At 40.2% G+C, this 22,094-nt stretch overlaps 1 protein-coding gene across 1 annotated transcript in view; it reads right to left on the bottom strand.

The window, feature by feature from the left end:
- Positions 1 to 22,094, bottom strand: part of LOC112113482 (contactin-associated protein-like 2) — a 1,103,244-nt gene that overhangs the window by 1,050,502 nt on the left and 30,648 nt on the right. The window contains exon 3 of the mRNA XM_029912066.1: positions 2,797 to 2,990. Coding sequence (XP_029767926.1) covers positions 2,797 to 2,990 — 194 coding nt within the window. The remainder of the gene's footprint in view (positions 1 to 2,796; positions 2,991 to 22,094) is intronic.

The raw sequence follows: 22,094 nt of genomic DNA, 5'->3' as shown, positions 1-22,094 counted from the left end.
ATGCCCTTGTCCAGGGTAAAGAAAGAAAATGCAGGCCATCAGTGTTCCCAAGGGATTGGTTATACTATATATTGGGGAAACCAACTAGATAAATGGATATGAAGATAAAATGTTCTGAATGTGTCTAGAAGGTCTGAGTTGTTGAACTGCTCTTGTGGTTTCCACCCCGAGAAGACAGGAATCCAGTTTTGTTAATTAAGCATTGTGTGGTGAATAAGTCACATCTATGATTCTAAGTTTTTGCAGGTGATAGCCAAGATGAACATGGAAGTTAAGAGATCCACAATCCTCCCCACAAAAATCACAGAGCTTTCTTGTTTGTAACAAAGGAAGGGGGAAAAAAATCTTTCAGGCAGAGGGGCAGTATTTAATACGAGTAAAGGACCTCCCCCAAAACCCTCAGCAACGTGGGCAAACAAACATTCAAAGCTTAAAATAAACCAGCTAAAGGTTTGAAGCTTTGCCCTTCAAGGTATGGAGAGCAGTTTTTTCCTTCTTCAAGCAGCATGCCAGCCATCAATGAATTTGTCCTGCTTTATATATTCTTCAGTCAAATAGCTGCAACTACTCTGCTCTCTGTCCTTGTGCTCCTGAGGGGGAATTCCTTGGGGTTCAAACTCCGTCTTCGAAATACTCTCTTAGGTCTCAATCCTGCAAACACTGCTACTTTTAAGCAGCTTTCCAGACACGAATAGTCCTGTTGAGTTCAGTGAGACTACTCCGACATGAAGAACAGGAGTACTTGTGGCACCTTAGAGACTAACAAATTTATTCGAGCATAAGCTTTCGTGGGCTACAGCCCATTTCATCGGACGCATAGAATGGAACATATAGTGAGGAGATATATATACATACAGCAAGTTACATTCCTTAAAGAGCACATGGCAACGTCTAGAATTCACACATGGCACTTTCTCTTCTTTCCTAACCTTTTTTCCCTTCCTTTTTAATTTTTTTCCACTTCATATTATATCTTAGGTTTTTCAATACATCAATCTGGTACAAACATGACAACCTTTACATAACATACATGTGTAATGAATTCCTTTTAAATCCTTCCTCTTACTCTGTGTATTTGGTGAAGTTCATTTTTAATAAATATTTTTAAAACAACTTCAGTAAGAGAACTCTTTTATTCTGAGCTTTATCATAAAACAGCACAATATTAAATCTTCTTGCCTATAATGAAGGCCAGTACTTCTTTTGCTAGACACAATACCTATTATTTAATTTGGATTCCCAATGCTTCATTGTGCCTTCCACACACAGTATATATTTTAAAAGGAAGAAGCCTCTCCTATGACTACCTTTAGGAAGAGGAGGATAAGCAATAGCTTTGTTCTTTTGCAGGTTAAACTTTTCAGAAGAAGGAGGAAATTAATTGCTGCTCTGTGACACAGGTGAAAGGCCAAAACAAAAGTTACATTACTGCCTGCAGTAACAAACCCTGCTGTACTAACATGGAATACAAACAGTCTAAGGCAATACATTCTTTTTCTATTCTCAGTTCGTAAATATAAGGTTTTGTGTTCTCCCCCAGAGAAACTGTGAATGCCACAATTTTTCATATCCTCATTTCTAACACATTACAGTCAATACAATAGACTCTGTTCTCACCTAAGGCTGACACTGATTCAGGATTTCCCTGGAATGTCTAGGAATCAGCTTCCAATTTCAGGAGAAAATTAATCAACTATTCCAAAATGTAGGCATATGGCAACACTCCATTTTGTAGGCCCTGTTGCCCCCTCAACAACTGAATCCTGAACTACTTCTGACCTTCCACTCACAGTGTGGCATTTCCTTAGCTGGTGTGAATCAGCATAGCTCCGTTGTCTTCAATGCAGGTCCACTGATTTACATCAGCTGGGGATCTAGCCACACGTGTCTGTCCTATGACTTAACAAAAAAAATCTGAAGTATTCTCCAAAATTCATGGGTTGGGTGAAGATATTAATAGAATCCATTAATGCAGAGGTACAAAACCTGAATTGCTATGGTCATCTTCAGTGATTTTTCCAGTTGCCTTAGATAGCCAAATATATAGCCAGTATTTCCCCAGGTATTTAATACAATAAATATTCTGAAGTATGAGAAACGCTACAAACATCAAAGTAACATTTTTTATAATTATCTAAGTGTGTAAGGCAACCCTGGGAAAGATTTTTATTTTATGTTTTTCAGGAGGGTAAACATTGTACTTCTTCTAGAACAATAGTTCTCAACCTTTTCCATACTGTGAATTCATGTTGCAACACACACAGATTTGGGAATCACCCCCCTCCCAGCTTTATTTCCCCTTCCATCCTGCCACAAAGAAAGAGAGCATTGTTGTGATCTCCCTGAGTCCTGGTTCTAGAGATCATGACCCCCCTCAGGTTGAGATCCCATGCCTGAAAAACCTCTTGACAATTTTAATGAAAATCAATGCAGTGGGAAGAAGAGATTCTGGGTGTGTCCGTTTGTGAGTCCCACATACAGGGAATAAAGTAGAGAAAAATGGAGAGAATGGAAAGAGCAGAGAGGAAATTATCAATATTGTACACTCGTTCACTATTGCCCATCAGCTTCTGAGAGCTGCCATAAGTCTACATTGATTTTCTTGATCTAGAAATGGAATTCCTAACGGTCAACAACCCTAATGCTAGACTATTATATTTTGGATAAAATTGTATGCTCTTTTCATATACACACAATAGAGATCAACAGAAGATATATATTTTCCAAGGACCAGTCAGCCCATTCAAAAGAGTGCACTGCACGAGATAGTGCTTGAGTTTTAGGCCAGTGACTTACCCAAATGTTTCCATCCTGGTGATATGGCTTCCAGTTTCTCCCTGTATCACTATACAGCATCCGGTATTGAGTCACCCAATCAGAGCTGCTGTATCTGCCTTGCGTTGCGATAGCGCTGATTTGTTTCCTGCTCCCAAAATCCACCTGCAGCCATTGATAATGGTCACTATCTGATGGAGACCAGCCTCCAGCCCCTGTTGAGTTGAAACGAGACAATCAGATGTCTTAATCCAGGCTGCTTTTGAAGTGAAGACATTGAAAAGATGCTAGTTGCTGGGTGTAAGCAGAGAACAATATAACACTAATACAATTAAAACATATACAAAAGAAATATGATGAGACCTAAAAAAAATTGTCACCTCTTTTATATATGCCACAGGAAACTCAATTTATTTCAAGCTGTTTCAGATTGATACTATAACCTTTTCATGATGTAGTTATATGATGTAAAGGAATACCCTACAAATGAGACTCTTTATAATTCCTTAATTAGAATTTATTAGTAAGTGTCAAACTTTAATTGTTAAGGGTTGACCAATTTTCCATGACGTCCTTTGTCAGAGTCAGTTGACGCAAATCAGTGACAATCTATTGATTTCTTATACCCTTTAAATGCTATTTCAAATTAAAAAAGATTATACAAATTAATTGGGAGGGAATAATAGCATGCATCTCTAATTTCCTTCCCTGCTAGTCCAGCATTTCACTGAAATGCATAGACCTCAAAGAATATCTACCAGAAGTAGTTAAAAAGGAAAGGTACTGCAGAAATGGCTCTGATTTTGATTTGCTGGGTGTACAGGATGTCATAGAGTACATTAACTGATGCTTGAAAAATGTATTATCACTCTTTATGGGGCTATGAATTAACTTGATAGTAATATTATTAGCAATATTCTTTTCAATCACTAGACTGTGTTGAACTGTTCTTAATAAACAAGGACAATGGTGCATAGATAAAAGCGAGTGTCAAGGCATTAATGCAGGTTACTCTACTAAAGCTCAAAATATTAGAGGAGAAAATAGCAGTTAGTTACACATAGGGTTATAAAAGACATTGAGATTGTGGCATAATGTGCTATACTGTGAAAGTGATGGGTTTTTGCAAAATTATATCAATAATTGTAAGTATTACATTGGGAAAAAGCAGAGAATAATTATATTTATACTCAAATGTGAGATAACTATGCAGAAAAAAATCTGCAAAGATTTAAAATGACTCCAACGATTTGTTCCAAACACATTGCTGGGATCTGGCAGGTATTATGTGATAGTGCAAAACCATTTAGTTTATCATGTGGTAACTCTATTACTTTTTTCCATTGGTAGGACTAAATTTACACCCCAGTCCTTCTAGGCAGCCCCTAGGTTGCCTTCTGATCAATCAGCTGGCTTTATTAAATAAAGCAAACAAACCCCACCAACACAACTACAAAGAACTATGGTCACATACGCATATAGGCAAGATGGTTTTCCACGGGAATCAAAGCCAGAACTTTCATCAGCAGTACCACAGGGCAACTACCAGCGAGAGCCTTTAATTTGGAGAAAGGAGGCAGTTGTATAGTCACTGAGACCAACCAATGGTGGAAGTCAAAGTCACACAGACTTGGCCTTTTTCAGCATATGCCCACTTAGTACATACTGCTTCATTTTCTGTCTCTAAATTGTTGAGATGGTGATTCCATCATTTCACACAAGAAATGGGTGCCTTTTGATACTATATTAACTGTAAAAAGAACAGGAATACTTGTGGCACCTTAGAGACTCCACAAGTACTCCTGTTCTTTTTGCAGATACAGACTAACACGGCTGCTACTCTGAAACTTACATTAACTGTAGTGATCTAGTATTATAGTGATGTAGTGAACTGTGTGTATATGGCTGTGATCCTAAGAGCACCACAGCACCAGCAGGCACGCTGTTGTCATAATACCGAAAAGGTGGCATGCAATATACCATTGGAAAACTAATAACTCACTGATCATTAATATTCTTGCTTGATATATGTATGGTAAACCCATAAAGGACTTTATACGTACTGGGAATATGGTCTTAAAAGGTACTTGGCAAGCAGTGTCTAAGCCATGCCTGACAAAGAATGTGGTTCTGCCTGCTTGAGTGTGTGTCTGATGTAAATTAAGCAAGGTGTAACCAAAGACAAAGGAAAGCAAGTGGGGAAAGAGGGCTACTTATCAATCTTGGCAGGGGCTGCCGACTGCATGCCCAGAAAGCCTTCCCGTCTCTTGAAGCAGGGTCAAAGAACTTCAGGAAGAAATAAGCAAAGAGAAAGAGCCATTTTGGCTTCTATCACTTGAGGCACTAAAGGGTCCAGAGCTCTTGAAATCACAGAACGATGGATCCTTCAGCCAAGGGGGGTGGTCGTGGTGTCTCTGAGTATAGGTGAAAAACCTGCTTATGCAAAGGCTAACTTGCTGAAATCAAGTTTTAGTCTTTTTAGAAGTATATTTTTTTACTTTTATTTGCTTGTGATCCTTTCTATCTTTATTCCTTAATCTTGGTATCACTTAATCCTATTAATTTTTGTTTAATATATTTGTTTTACTTTTACCATAAACCACTTCAGTGCTTGTTTAAAATAGAGTGTTTGTTAACCCCATGTAAGGTAATAAACTACTGGTACTGTCTCTTTGAGGGAGCTTAATTTCTGTAAGTGTTCAGTGAGAGAGTTGAACACTACAGGACAAATGGTTGTGGGGAAATTCGGGACTGCTGGGGTCACCTTTCAAAAAGGAACTTGCACCTAGAGTTGCAGGGCAGGTGTTGACACAACCTCTTCCAGGTCTGGGTTGAACCTGAAAGCACCACAATGGCTTGAAATTTTGAATTTTTCAAAAGGTGTTATAGATTACCACCACCATGACCAGGGGGTTAGTTTAGTGCTCATTTACATGCATAGTATAATGTGGGAATTTAAAGTAATTATTAAAAGCATCTATGGTGATATTTATTCACACACACATACACAATCAGATTTACTAGACTTTTCACAGAAAAATGAATAAGGCAGGACAAAACAGAATATACCCCCTTTATTTCTCCTTTGCACTGGGTTTGAGTGACTAGGTACATTCATTTGTGAATCTAGTAGATTAGCCCCTCCAGTCAATCAATGCCAATATCCCCTTCCATGTTAGTATATCTGAAGCTGATGGCACACAATGATAAAAAGGTGTCCATATGAAGGTACTCTGACCACTATCTTCCTGACCCACTATAGACAGGGTGTGAGGAGCATAATGGTACTAAATGGATGCCCTTTAAACCAGTTGCAGTCTTTAAATCAGAGTATAAAAGTATACAGAAGTTTCACAGCAGATGAAATCTGATTGGTTTCTATTATTTCTTTTCCTTTTTAATTTTTTAAATTGTATTTAGCATTTATGGAATGTTTAGGATTGAACTCTCTGGAAACTCAATCTTTTTGTCCATAGAGCAGTACAATATAGAGAGGAACAACAATGAAATTTCCCCCACAATAGCCCTACAATGAACTATTTCTGAAGTGCACAATGGCACAAGGTACTACAAGGTATTACACATTATTTAGATTGTAAATATATATTTTTATATATATTATATATAAGTCGGGGTAATAGCACCACCTAGTGTTAAGGTAGTATTGCCTGACCTATGGGTTGTGTACTAATTATATTGATTATTTAAGAATTCCCAGTTAACAATCTGAGGTTGGATAGGTGCTTGTCGCAAGATCAGGCCCAATATCATTAGAATTACTGTTCAACTAGGAACCTCGATGTACATGATTACAAACACTCACACTTAAGAAAAAAATTCTGTATTTGTAATAGTTTTATTAATACAGTTAGCAAAGTTAGAAACACTGCAACCCATCAAGGTAGTTAGAGATATTTCAGAATGTGCATCTGAGCATCCATATACTCACACCATCCCTTGCCTAACAACCTGAAGTGTTAGTCATTATCTTCTTCATCATCATCTTCCTCGTCACCATCACCAGTGGTCATCATCCGAATGTCTCCCAATAGCTACATCTCCCAAGGCACACAGGCTGGGATTCAGTTTTTATAATGTTTTATACTGAGACCATTATGCCTAATGCATATTAAGTAGGAGTTTCATCCCCTTTTCTTTATTTGTATTTCTTCAAACTACTAATATTGGGGAGCCCTTTTCCCATAGGTTACTCATCCATTTACCTCAAGCTTATTAGCATATATAACAATCTGTTATAATAGTATTCTTGTGGACAGACATCTGCTGATGTTCCTAACTTTAAAATATCCAAAACTGGTATAAACTAGCTGTGACATTGGCAAATCAGGTGCCAGCTCTTGCCAAGGCTTTAGGCCTAAGCTGAGCACTGACAAATTCATTGCTAAAAACTTGTCTGGTTCACCTACGTATTAGTATGGTTAAGATGGGTGTTGAACATACAACAATGCATTTAGTGTTCAGAATTTATTAAATGCTTTTTAAGTTGCTGCATGCATTAATCTCACTTACAATATCTTTATCACACGCTATAAGGTAATGATAAAATTTTTGCTTTATAACTGTAAAAAATGTTTGCTCTGAAACTGTGAAACTCTCAGGAGGGATTGCTTCCTGCTCATCAAGAAGGCTATCCAAACTAAATGGAGAGTCTAAGTGCAAAAAGGGCTCATCCCATCAGCCTGAATTCTGAAAGAAGAAAATAAAAATAACTGAGAAGAAATTTTTTCTCCCTTTTTTGCTGTTTGGACTCTCACAGGGCTAGAGCTATGAAACAAAAGCAGAGATCCCCAGGATCGACCTGGGTTAATCCTAAAAGACGTTCAGAGCTGACACACTACTACAACTCTGTCACCTTTAAAACTCATTTGTGTGTCCTTGCCTGCTTGTAATAACTCTCATTTCCTTCTTAGTTAACAAATCTTTAGTTTATTTATTACAGGCTTGGCTACAAGCGTTATCTTTGGTCAGAGATCTAAGGTACAAATTGACCTGAGGTAAGTAACTGGTCTCTTGGAACTAGAAGCAACCTGAATCTTTTGTGATCTTGGGTGTATAGCAACCAACTATCGCTAAACTCAGCTTGCTCGGGTGGCAGGATAGACTGGAATGTCCAGGAGCCTGTCTGTGACTCCATGGTAAGACTGTGTTTTAGGAGTTCACACTTGTAACTGCATTGATGGAATCTAGTTATAGAACACACAACCAGTTTGGAGTCTCTGCCTGCTTCTTGACAGTCTGCCCTGAGACTGGCACTCACGGCCATGAACTACTCCAGACAGCGTGACACTAGCTTTCTGTGGTTACCAGTCAGCATTCTATCTTGTGATACCTTATAATCTAGGGTTACTCCTAGTTAACTGCTAATGCTTTTTGTGCCTTCTGCCTTGATTCTTTTAGCTAAGCTACTGTCTTTCAGGTCTTGACATTTGAAGGTTCATTGCATTACTGTTTTAACTTATACCGATCCTTTATCTATAGGCTATAGTAGCTTGACACTTCCCATTTTTACAAGACTCTTTTTTCAGTTGATTATAAAACTTTGCCAGACTTCAACTGGTCAGGCTTAATTTTTCCATGGCAGGTGTCTGACTCAGAATTTTTCTAGGAAAGTTTCAGCTTCAACAGTGGAGCCATTTCTAAAAACAAGGCGGGGGGTGGGGGGGGGGGGAAATTTGTTTTGCAAATTTAAAAAAAAAAAACCCTCTGGTAATCTCTTCTTTCAGAATCTATAGCATCCCCGTTTTGGAACAAGAACTTAAAATTTGGCAGAGAGTGGCCTTTCTATCAGGGATGCGCCTTTTGACGTTCCCATGAAAATCAGTCCACATTTGAGCAAGTTATAAGCCTTTGAAAAATTTAAGTTTGCACATGCTTATGACAGGATTCATAGAGAAGCAACTAACATATCTGAAGATTCCATCCTCACTGCTCACATTCCATCCCCTCAGATCCTAGTGCTGACCAGAGTGTGCATGTGCCATCCAAACTGAGCAAGTGATCATTCACTATTCTGGGTATACAGAGGTGAAGCTGGACCTTCCTTGTAATTACTGCTCGAGGGCAGGGAGGGGCCAGGCACTAGAAATGAGAGCAGGAAGCCTGCCTCTCCTGTGATCTCAATGACGCGATATATCGATCCCCAAACGCGCTCACCGTCGACTCCGGAACTCCACCAGAGCGAGCGGCGGTAGCACAGTCGACGGGGGAGCCGCAGCCGTCGATCCTGTGCCGTGTGGACCCCAGGTAATTCGATCCAAGATACTTTGACATAGCGTAGCTGAAGTTGCGTATCTTGGATCGATCCCCCCCACCAGTGTAGACCAACCCTAAGTACTCCATAAAATCAGGTCCTAGGAATCTTAAATCAGACACCCAAAGTTATTGGAAACTTTTGACCTCTATCTTTTTGTGACTCAGTTCTGCATCTTTCAAAAGAGGATAATTAATACCACCCTGTCATCTCACACGGTGTTGAAAATATACATTAATATTTGTGAAGCACTCACTTCCTGTAGTGACGAATCCTATGAGAAAATTAATAATTCTGTATTCAGTACAGGAGTTGAATAATGTGCTGTGAATAAGGCCACCCACTGAACTAAGAGGATAAAACCAAATATTGAATAGTTACTCATTAACTATATAAAAGAAGGGTTCCATGGAAAAATTAATATATGATCTTGTAGTAAAAGACTGCATCATAATGAACATACTCCAGGGGACAGAATTAAGGTTGCACTGACAACCTTAATTTTGGCATTTCTTAACTTTGGAGTGCTTGATTTAGCAAACTTAATATTTTTAATTTTTTTTTAATTATATAGATAGATATTCTATAATTTAAGAAATAGTATGTGATTAAAGACTCAAAGATGAAAGTTAATGATGCACATATGACCGTAACTTTTGCAGTTTTTATATAAAAAGTACCAGTATATAAAAGCTACTATGAAGCAAATTACTGACATAAATCTGTAAAACTGATGTCCTTCAAACAACATAATTGTACGTCTCATACGCTGTAATGTAACTGAAGTTACTTTTCATACATGCGTGTTTACTGTAACTGTAGTATAGTTAAAGAAGAAGATTTTATGGTAAGTACATATATCAGAAGGAAACCTAACTACAGTCTCATTACATTCCTACTACAGTGGGACAAAGTTTTATCGCAGTCACATTGGTATTACTGAGATCAGACTTTGGCCTGGTGCAGCTAACAGACCTTTTGGTGACCTGCAAACTGTAGCTAGCTTTTGGAATCTTTTCACCCAAAAAAGCAATTGAAAAGATTTTGAAAATTTTGAACGACACTTGATTTTCCCTTCTTTAATCTGAGGTGACACCACCAGCTCACTTCAAATCTGCCAAAATTGCTATCACATGTTAACAGCTCAATTAGCAATACCAGACTGGGTCCAATGTGAGCTGATGACCTAGAGGGGAATGGTGTTGCAAGCCAGAACCTGTAACTTGACCTACTCGACTCATTTCTAACAAGGTAGAAGCAATAAAGGATTTGTAGTCAACAATGTTCTAGCAAAAGTTTATGTCCCAATTTTGCAGCACACTATTGTTTAGGATGTGCCCTCATCTTTCTCCCCAAACAAAAAAGGGAGAATGGAACTTGTTTCAGTAGGAAAGGGAAGTGAAAGTCACCGGGCAAAGGGATGAGCATATTTGATATTGCTACATATGCTGCTTAGCAGAGCAGCTTGTTCAGGAAATGGTGATCAGCCCCAAAGGGAAGGCAGGTGTTAGACCTTCATCAGAAACACACTGTGAAGATCAATTAAAAGTTTCCTGTTACTATCTGATCTATCAAGCAGTGTAATTTGGAGGAGTTGATTACTTTGTTTATTTGGCTTGTGAAATCTGTAACCTCTATTGATCCAAGGATTAAGTTTTTTTTTTTTTTTTTTTTTTTTTTAACCAAGTACACACTCTGGAATAAATTGTGCGAATGTTGGATTAAAGTTGCCCCCCCGCAACCCCCCATGTGAGCCTCACTGGGGCCTCAATTCAACAAATCAAAGCATATGATGAAGTCCATGCTCATTCAGCAAAGCACCAAAGAATTTGCTTAACTTTAAGCATGTGTGTAAATTGTATTAAAGTTCATGTGATTTATGCATGTGCTTTGAGTTCAGCATGTGCTTACGCATTTTGATGGATGGGAATTGTTTGCTGCATTGGGGCCTGGAGGAATAGTCTGATATTGCACAGGCAGGAGGAGGGGTTGTTAACATGCAGAAATATCTTACAACATTTCTCCCTTCCTATAGTGGTGGAAAACTTTGAGTACAAAACTGATGTCTGCATTATGCTTATGCTGGAATTCTGTGCATTTTTTAATCTAATATAGATGCATGAGAGTATGGTGAATTACCCTTCGTGAAAAACTGATGTGGCTAGGATATTGGAAGTGTGAAAGTTGGAAAAAGTGCAGACATTTTAGTCTTCCAGGAAGAGCAAGAGTCAGGCTAACTCTTCTATTTAATAACGTGAGACTTGAAGGCAGGGCCTAGGTGGGTGAATAGCAAGAAAGCAAATGGGAACAAACTGTAAAAGATACTGTTTTGACCTTGTGTTAAATAAGAATGGAATGTAGACTGTGGCAGAAATTAATAAAGTGAAATATTAAAAAAAGTATAACAAAATGCAGCTGTTGCTCATTATTGTATGTAATTCAAGGTATAAAAGCTTGCCTAATTGTTTATCTAACGGAGACCTGCCCATGTGTACTCTCCCGTGCATATTGCAATTGCTTGAAATAAAGCTGCCTCTAGCTTGTTGCTCCAAACTCAGAGTGAGGACTTTGTTTTCCTCCACAGAAGTTATCAGTAAGAATTAGTTTGTATTGAAACTGATGGTGAACATAACTATTTTATTAATTCCATTCTTGGTGTTCTTAGCACTTTGTTATAAACTGTTTAATTTTTTTTAGTTATTGTTTATATCTTGCATTTTACGGTATGCATTCTTTGCATTTTTTAAAAAATATGGTGGAAACCAGACATCAACTATATTTTTGATGGTAAGCAATTAATTTTTATTTTATATAGAGCATATAATGTAAAATGTCACAAATTGCTTCATAGACTATGAAAGCAATGCAAGTGAGTTACACACGGTTAGAAGGCATTAAAAGTACATAGCAATTAAAAGAAAGTAAATATATTGAGGTAAAATGGGCTCACTGCATTAAAGAGACAATGGGCAGATTTGTGTGTGTGTGTGTGTGTGTGTGTGTGTGTGTGTGTCTCTCTCTCTCTGAATGGTAATACATAAAATCACAGACAATATCTTGTTTCCCAATTTTATTTTTATGCTATTCCAGAATAAAATGTGATGATACACATTTTCCTACTCACCAAGAGGCAGTGACATTGACTAACAGAATAATTAATAACTTGGGCCAGATTATCCTACCCTAACTCATGCTGGCTAGGAATTTACATCACAAGCAGTCCTCATTAACTTTAGCTAGAGTCAGGATGCCAGAATCTGGCCCTCTGATAACAAATAAAAGAGAACCATTAGGTTAGCGGTAGGAAGCCAGCACTGAGAGCTGAACATAGCAGGCCCTTACAACCGCAAGAAGAGTGTGCATGCACAGGAAGCCTCCCTCCTACCAACTGCCTGACCCACATAATGGCAGCCACAAATGTAGTCCCTTAATTAGTGTGAGCAGTCTCCGCTGCAATGAAGCACACTAATACTTAACAGAAGCAAGCACACAAGTTTATATCCCAGCCACTGAGGCAATTGCTTGGATCCTTCTGTCTCCTCATTGCTTTCAACTCTCCCCAACTCAGGGGTACTGAACAGATAAAAAGAGGAAAAATGTGAGGAATGCAGAATTGCACAGAAAAGCATCAACCAACCCCCAGAATTGTGAAAGTTTAGGGATGTTCAAGAACCCCACACATTATCCATGCTTTTTCACTATGTTTATATCAAATATGTGGGGGAGGGAAAATCCATTTCACAAGTCTCTAGGAAGAGATGAAGAATATGCCCATACATTTTCTTTTTTTAATTATTAAATTGTTTTCCTCAATCTCAGCAATGACATGAACAACTTTTTTTCAGTGCCTTCAGGGTTACAGAACTGACAATTTGTTCCATTAAGACACTGAACAAGCAAATAATATTACAAAGAAACATGCACGGGATGTAGTTATAAAGGGATGTAGTTATAAAAGGGATCCATATAAAGGGATGTAGTTATAAAAGGGAAATTATATTTTTCCTCTACAAATTCAAACTGTAATAAGGGTGAGCGCCAGTTCACAAGTCCATTTATGAATCCATTTTAAGTGCAATGGGTTTGGGGCAGGTGGTAAAAGTGGAGAGAAACAAAAGGATTCAGATATACTTCTGATTAAACAAAACAAAAACCTCAAAATGTAGAGTAATTTAATGTTCACAAAGCTGAAACTCAGCATACACATTCTCTCTCATTATTATTTTTATTATGGTGGCACTTAGAAGTGCTAGACCAGGACCCCATTGTGCTAGGTGCTGTACAAACACAGAACAAAAATATGGCCCCTCCATCCCTAGCGGCTTACAATCTAAGTACAAGACAAGAGATGAGAGGTGGCTGCAGACAGAGAGATGGGGAAGTGAATGAAACAATGAAATGATGCTGGTCAGCATGATAGGCAGTGGTCTCATCACCACCATTGCTTTCTGTGATTATATTGGGATGCAAAGAGGTGACATTTTCATACCAAAGGCTGCAACTTTTAATCAGAATATATTGTAACATGAGACATTCGAAAAATCCAACAATCACTTTATGGGTGTTCAGTTATTACTGTGATTAGTGCAATAAGGGACGACCTATGCATTGTTCTGCAATGCCTTATTTTCAAAATAGGATACAGAAAGTTTGTGCTCTTCCTTCTCCAGACTGACATACAATAAAAGGGCTTATCACTGAAAAATATATATAATTAAGTACAAAATATTCAGAACATCAAAATGCTGAGAATGTAAGCATTTTCATATGTACATTTCAAACTAGTCTCTTTTCATGATTTTTTCACTGAAACGGAGCCACACTGGTAAAAATGGGCACTTTTCAGTGTCACTGCAAGGCTGTATGAAGTTCTGGGATTTTAATGTGTTCAGTTTACCATTTTTCATATTATGGATAAAAATCACAAATGATTTCATGCAGGTAACATCTTAGACTGTTTTTATCTCCTTTCATTGGATTTTTTCATGTGATTACTTACTTGGGAGGGGGACAATAAAAAAATGGCACATCCTTATACGTTATGCAGAAGATAGTACAGTATTCCAAGGATGGGAGGAAGGATCTCCCAAATAAACTCAAATTGGGATTCTGTTTGAAGTCAATTGGGGTTAAAGTCCTATTTTGGTTATGCAGACAAAATTCAAGCTCTGAAATTCTCTCAAAACAGGCTTTTTGTGCACTAGATGTAAACTAGATATAAACAGGCTTTTTGTGCACTACATGTTAACACCTGTGGTGTTAACACGGGTTGAATATACTTTCATTTGGTACATTACTGCCAAGATTATAATAATAAGAAAGGCTGGATTGCTACAGATACACAAACTCCCATGCACATTTGACCCTTAAATTCGCAGTAATTTTAACCTAACATCAAGGGTTCCCACTTGGGAAAGGATATATTATCTGTATATAACACGATGTCCCTGGGCACATCAGAGGCAGGGACTGAAATCAAGTCCTCCAGACCTGATAGCATGAGGCTCTACTGCCTATATTAGCATAGGTTATACTTTGCCTTGAGGAATGTCATCCTGAGCTTCAGAGGGCTATCACAACTTACATCCTCAAATGCACCACCATTTGGTAATGCAGAGCTCCTGGATGGATGTCGGAACTGCCTGGGACTTGTGAATTTGTTAAACTAAATTGAGGCTCATGCTTTCAATGAGAAGGTTAAGGAGTGACTTGATTACAGTCTATAAGTATCTACACGGGGAACAAATATTTAATAATGGGCTCTTCATTCTAGCCGAGAAAGAAATAACGTGATCCAATGGCTGACAGCTGAAACTGGACAAATTCAGACTGGAAATAAAGTATAATTTTTTAATGCTGATAATAATTAACCATTGGAAAAAATTTAAATCAACAATTTTTATATCAAGATTGGATTTTTTTCCCCCTAAAAGTTCTGCTCTAGGATATATTTTCGGGGACTTCTATGGCCCATATTATACAGAAGGGCAGACTAGATGATCACACTGGACCCTTCAGGCATTGGAATCTAAGTGGATAAAGAGCCACGCTATGTTAGCATAGGTTAAATATACACATATATAACTTCACCAACCATTTAAATACACCAAACCATTTTATATAGCAGGTGAAGTTCATGCCTTCAATCTTGTTAATAGGTATCCAATATGGGTTTGGGGTAGGAACAGAAATAAAATCAGCATTATCCAGTGCACAAGAGGAAGAGGAGAGACTATTATGGAATAACAGTCAATATATTTTGGAACAATTATCTCAATTTCTCTCCACATTCAGATAACTCCCAAACATCAAGCTGAAGTCCATTGCTAAGTACACAGCTGATATATTACGTGTCAACAAAAATGTTATGAACTATTTTCCTTATTTCCCCACATCAAAGTAAATACCAAATAAATCCCAAAGTAAATCCACATCTCAATACTTGTCACTTCATAGATAAAATGAAGGAAATACTATATATAAGGCCTTTTTTTTTTTTTGGCTGAATTCCCAAGAAACTCAGAGGATCAAAAAAGTAACACAGCCTTTTTAAGACACTTTGCTGATAATGAATACCTGCATTCCAATGTTTCTCAAGATTGGACTCCTGGATGCCTAAATGCTTTCCATTAAAATAAGAACACTTTGCATTTCAATAGCACTCCCCAAAGAGCTCCAAGAACTTCATAAACATTAATAAAGTAAGGACTTGTCTACACTACAGAGTTTTGTCCACAAAACGTATGTCAACACTCAAAAATCACTATAATAAAAATTGGTATTTCATGTTCACACTCACTCCTCTTGGCAGAGCATGTTCACAGTTGGGGCACTATCATTGACAGTATGAGCAATGCACTGTGGGTACCTATCCCACAGTCCAGCTCAACACCTTCTACTGCTAGGTGTTGTGAGAAGGCAGAGCGGATCACAGCACATCTTGGGACCAGGCTCAATGTCCTGTGATGCATTGCTTTCTGTCCCAGCATTCCATGGGCTTCCGGCTTTCTTTCGCGGCATTTTTCAATAGCCCATCTTTGCTGTGCATCCCAGCATCCTTGTGAGAAGGGATGGATCCTGCACTGCTCTCCTATACTCTGATAACTATCACGAAGACATTGCAGGTGGCAGTGCAGTTAATCGTGAAGTTCCTAACTGAAGAAGACTCCCAGTCGCCTGACATGCTATGTGACATGGATAGGAGCAACTTTAGATTGCTTTTGGCATTCACAGAACAGCTGCAGAGGGTGGACCATCACTTTTAGGCTCAGGAAACAAGCACTGAATGGGAGGATCGTATCATCATGCAGGCATGGGATGATGAGTAGTGGCTACAGAACTTTTGGATGCGGAAAGACACCTTCCTGGAACTGTGTGCGGAGTTCACCCCAGCACTGCTGCGCAAGGACACCAGAATGAGAACTACCATATTGGTAGAGAAGTGTGTGGCAAGTGCTGTGTGGGAGATAGTGACTCCAGACTGCTACCAGTCAGTCGTGAATCAATTTGGAGTCGCGACATCGATCCTTCGGGCTGCATTAATGTAAGTGTGCAGGTTGAGGCAACACTTTGAAAAGGAGAACCAGTAACGTACATCTCCATGATTTGTGCTGCAATGGCAATGTTACATTACATGTAGTTTTTCTAGGAAGCAATGGTGACAGTTGGGGCCTTACATTTCAATAAGCAAATGATTAAACTGCCTGTGCATGTATTGGTAGTGCCTGCTATCTCAATTTGTAGGAAACAAATAAATGTGAGTTACCATTCAAAAACTTTGCTTTTATTGCACAAGAAACAACACACACACACAGATGCTTGGTGGAAACAGAGGTGCCAGGGAAGGGCAGACTTTCAGAGCTGTTATTTTGAAAGTTGTCCGAGGAGGTAGAGTGAAGGGGAAACAGAAAGGACTATGCGGACAGAGTTTGCGGGGCATGAAAAAGAGTTCTGAATATGCTGCAGACCATCTGCTCAGACTGCAGCATTATTAAGCACTTCAGCATCTGCGTTTGCTCCTCTATCACTAATCATCCATTCAGTAGCATCATTCAACTCCTGATTTTCTTTTCTGTCCTGCCTTTCGGCTTCCCTCCACTCCTTGCGTTCCATTTTCTCTGCATTGGAGAAGTGCAGTAATTCCTGGAACACATCTTCTTTGCTCTGTCTTGGGTGCCTTCTTACCTGGCAGAGATGCTCAGCCGGTACGTGTGGGGTGTTCCTGAAGGCCACATCTGCTGAAGCAGAAGGAACAATGCACAGAAGCATGATTGTTAAATTCATGCACAGCATTGAAACATTACACCTATTGTAACATAACAATCACTTTCTCACTGACCCTTGGCAAGCACACACCTCTGCGAACACCCAAAGCATGGAGAATGTTGGCTGGGAGTGGGGTGGGGTGGGGAGGCTCTACACAGGGAAAAGAGCACTCTGCAAGTGTTGTGGTGCAGCCAATTAGGGGGAAAATGCTAGAACTCCCACACTTTTCCACAGGCAGATCTCTCTCTGCTGAGTGTAAGCGGGCAAGTGAGGGTACATCTACTACACGCTTGTGGCTTCCGCCCTGGTCCCTATGCTGCTCGCCTGTGTGTCGCTTTGGTCCCTGAACAAGTGATTGCTGAATGGCACAGGAAAGTTTCCTACAATAGGGGAAGGAACAAAGCAGCTCTGCCAAGGAACCTTCAGCAGAGGATTTCCAAGTACCTCCTGGAAACTTTCCTGGAGATCTCTCTGGAGGATTCCTGTGAAATCTCGGTGTGCATCAATACCCTGTTCTGCTGTACAGATTAGCTACACAGGGAAATGTCCAGCCCAGAGAAACAACCATCCTTGTACATTTCTATACCCTGAACCCAAATCCACACTACACAAACCACAGCCACTTACCAGGTGTCTCCTCTCCTGCTTTTTGCTCACTGAAGAGCAACTGCTGAGACTAGCCAGTGCCTGGCTGCCTGTCCCACTGGGCAACCCAGCCAGAAGCTCCACATCATCATCTAACTCCACCTCTTCATCAATGACTTTGTCCTCTGGGTTAGGTATCCATGGGGCTCTTGGTGGAGGAGGTGAAGTCGACATCAAGGATAGCATCCAGCTCCTTGTAGAACCAACAAGTCTTAGCTGAAGTACCGGAGCAACGATTTGCCTCCCTTGCCTTATGGTATGTCTGCCTCAGCTCCTTTATCTTCGCTCTGCACTGCAGTGTGTCCTGATCATAGCCCTTTTCTCACAAGCTCGAGAAATCTGCCCATAGGTATCAAAATTCCTACGGCTCAAGCGCAGCTGGGACTGTACAGCCTCCTCTCCCTATATACTGAGCAGATCCAGCAGCTCCGCAGTGGTCCAAGAGGGAAAGTGTTTGCTGCGATAACCCGCCATAGTCACCTGGGAAGATGTGATGAGACCTCTCCATGCCGAGCAAACAGGAAAAATTCCTGGGGCTTCTAAGGGGGAGGGGTGGATGGTTGTTTACCTGGCTGCAGGGCAATGGAGTTCAAACTGCTGACCAGAGTGGTCACGACGGGCATTGTGGGACATCCCTGGAGGCCAATTAAAGCGACAAAAATCAAGTGTTGTGTCTACACTGGCACTTTGTTGACAAATTTTGCAAAAAAGCCTTGTCTCTCTCATTGGCATGATTTTATTTTGTCGCCAAAACGACATTTTTGCCGCAAAAAATTGCATCGCAGTGTGTACACATTCACTCTTTTGTCGACAAAACTTTGTAGGGTAGACAAGGCCTTAGCCTCACACCACCATTGTGTGGAAGGAATTTTTCTAGCCATTTACCATTGGGAAACTGAGGCACTTAGAATTTAAACAATTAAACCATGGTGACAAGGTAAATCTAGCAAAATGGGAAACAGAACCAGACTCTCAGGTCTATTGCTTAATCCTTGTATTGATTTTTCATGGATTTCATGACATGTCCTTTGGGGAGTTTCTGAAGAATCCTAAGCAATGCAATTAAATTAGCTGCCTGTGAAATAGTGATGGGCAAACCCAGTAAATATTTGAGTTCACGTTTGTGTAGGCACAGAGAGAAGTTAAGATTCTTAACTGAACTATCACATGCTATTCAGCTTGCAAAACTGAACTCGCAAGAAGGGGTTTTCATGTATTTTCAGGTGCATACTGCTTCTGCTCATGCAGGAAATTCCACAGAAACAGCTCTCTCTCATAGTGTTTTGACATATTCACCTTCATTCATAATTGGAACCAGAAAAATGAAATTTGCACTAGAAGAATCAACTTATGTGTTATTAGAACTGGTTTGTCCCTCACTAGTTTAAATACAATAGAAAATTTTACTGACCTTTCAGTAAGATCTGATAATTTTGAGTGAGGGCTTTCTCCTGTGCTCATTCAGGTCATTGGATCTTTGTCACTGATTTGAATAGCAACAGGAGCAGGCCCTTAATCAGAACTAACATCAGAAACAAATTAGGAAGACCAACAGCATTATTATTTGAAATTAATTGTGGCCTTGATTCTGGGGTTCAGTTTGTGAAGACCATTTAAAAAAAATCTCCCGCTGAGAGGACAGTGATATGGTTCTTTGCTGGCCAAGTTTGTTTCATCATTAGCTTGTGCTCCCTGTCTGTTTGTTGTATCCATCTGTTGTTTTAACTTATGTTTAGACTGTAAACGCCTCAGGGCAATGGCTTTTTTATTATGTGTTTGTACAGCACCTACCACAATCCTAGGTGTACTGCAGTAGTACAAATATTAAAGCTAATATTTTTCAAGAATAATATGTGCATGTACAAAAATTCAATATTCAATTGCATATGCACTTCTCTCTACCCAGTTTAGAAACTTAGTCATACTGGATAGTTTATTTCAAAAAAGGAATTTTCAAACAGTTTTTTTTAATACCTCCCCAGCAATATTTCAGCCCTTCCATTCAGTAAATGGAGCTGTTATTTTCCCCTCAGTGGGTGCTGACATTTTTCTTTTTTTTTTAATTTCTGATACATATACATTTCTACAATCAATCCAAAGAGGAGATGTAACTCAGAAAGAAGGAAACAACTGGCAACAGGAAAAGAGTAAGAAAGAGGACGTGAACAAGAGGAGAGATGGTGGATGGGGTAGTGTGTGTGAATGAAGAACATGAAAAATGAAAGTATACAACCTGAACAGGTGTACAGTGTGTAAGCAGGGAATGAATTCTTCCCTGACAGCGAGCTGGGAGCGGGAGAGACTTTGGGTGTGTTTATGTAACTATAGTTTGCTCCTGCTCTGCTTAGATATCCAGCACATAGAGCGGTGTTTTGCTCAAAGTAATCAACTGTGGTTGGTGTTGGGTTACAAATCACTTTAGTACTGAATGCAGGGGTAGTGAAATGCTGTTATCAAAATGTTGTAATTATTGTAGGAATACAGGGAAGCAGGACTGTGCTTAACTTGTCCCAAATAAGGGGGTCATCTTCAGATGAAAGGACCTCATTAAACCAGGGGCTTGAAAGTCAGAGCCCTGAGAAAGAAAGAGGGGTAGGGACAGATGTTCTAGACAGGAGGTATGTGGACTCTCCCTAGGAGTCCCCAGACTGGTTTAACCTGTTCCTCTCAATTGTTCAAATAAAGAGCTAAATAAGCTTTATTAGGAGCCTCTTTTGTTATTTTAAATGCTCAATCAGAGTTGAAATCAGTTGTGGTAGGACTGTGTTTCTGCCCAGACTGCTAAGAGCTAAAAATCACTGAAAGCTGAAATCACTTCAAATGGGGCAGTGTTTCTGTCTAGCCTGCAAAGAGCTGAAGAGACTGATGTGCAGAGGTCACAGCAGAGAGGCAGGTAGCAGCAGCAGGTGACTGACCCTCAGCTGGCAAACAAGTGTCTGGAAGCTCGCAATGAGCAGCCAGCAGGGAACTACATTTCCCAGCATTCACTTGGCCACTACCAACAGGAAAGGGGGAGGGAGTGAGGAAGCTGAGACCTCATGCTGCAGCTTGCTATGAATGGAGAGCTGCACTGTGAGTAGGGATTCCATATTTTAACATTTAAAAAATAGGACATTCCACGGAGAGGGAGGGTAGCCCCACCTTGCCCCCATCCACTCCCTCCGACTGCCCCCCACAGAAACCCCAACCCATCCAACCCCCCCCGCTCCCTGTCCCCTGATCACCCCCTCCCAGGACCCCTGCCCCAACTGCCCCCCAGGACCCCACCCCCTATCTAAGCCCCAATGGTCCTTGTCCCCAACTGCCCCCTCCTGAGACCCCCCCAACTTCCCCCCTAGGACCCCACCCCCTACCTGTCCCCTGACAAACCCCTGGGACTCCCATGCCTATCCAACCGCTTCCTGTCCCGACTGCCCCCCGAACCTCTGCCCCATCCAACCCCCCTTGCTCCCTGTCCCTTGACTGCCCCCCCGGAACCCCTTACCCCTTCTCCAGCCCCCCAGCCCCCTTACCGTGCCACTCAGACCAGCGTGTCTGGCTTTGCGCAGCACCAGACACGCTACTGCATACATGCTGCCGTGCTCCCCTGCGGATCCACAGCCCCCCCGCACCTGCCTTCCAGATTTGAACACCTCAAAATTCAGGAGTACTCAAGCTCAGTTTGGGCAGCTGTTACTTCATTTCTCCCAAATCAAATATACTGATCCACTGTAACTTGCTGTAGAAAAAGTAGGATAAAATTGAGCAAGAAATGCTTCCCAGTGGTTATTAGGACTGGAATTGCTATTTTCAACAGCCATTGCCTTTTTGTTTGTTTGTTTGTTTAAAAGGAAGACAGTGATATTGCATTGGCAAATTCCCCATAGAAAGAAAGAGTGGAACAAAAGAATAATAAAGGCACCTCAACTTTTCCTCATTTATGTAGGACAGTCTTATAATATGCATCCAGATATCCTCCAATCACACAAGCTGAAAATTGTTCCACTTTACTGCAGTTCTGTAACCATATGGGAACCAATGCTGTCTGTGTTCTGTGCACATCTAAAATTCCTACTGAATGACCTGCCCTGGGAGCGAGTTACCAGTGACCCAGGGCTGCGGCGGAAGGAGGGTGCAGGTGGGGGGGGGGGGGGGGGCG

The sequence above is a fragment of the Terrapene carolina genome, unplaced genomic scaffold (assembly GCF_002925995.2).
Source record: "Terrapene carolina triunguis isolate 2854851 unplaced genomic scaffold, T_m_triunguis-2.0 Scaffold179, whole genome shotgun sequence".
In the NCBI taxonomy this organism is placed as follows: Eukaryota; Metazoa; Chordata; order Testudines; family Emydidae; genus Terrapene; species Terrapene triunguis.
This window is presented reverse-complemented; position numbering and strand designations above follow the sequence as displayed.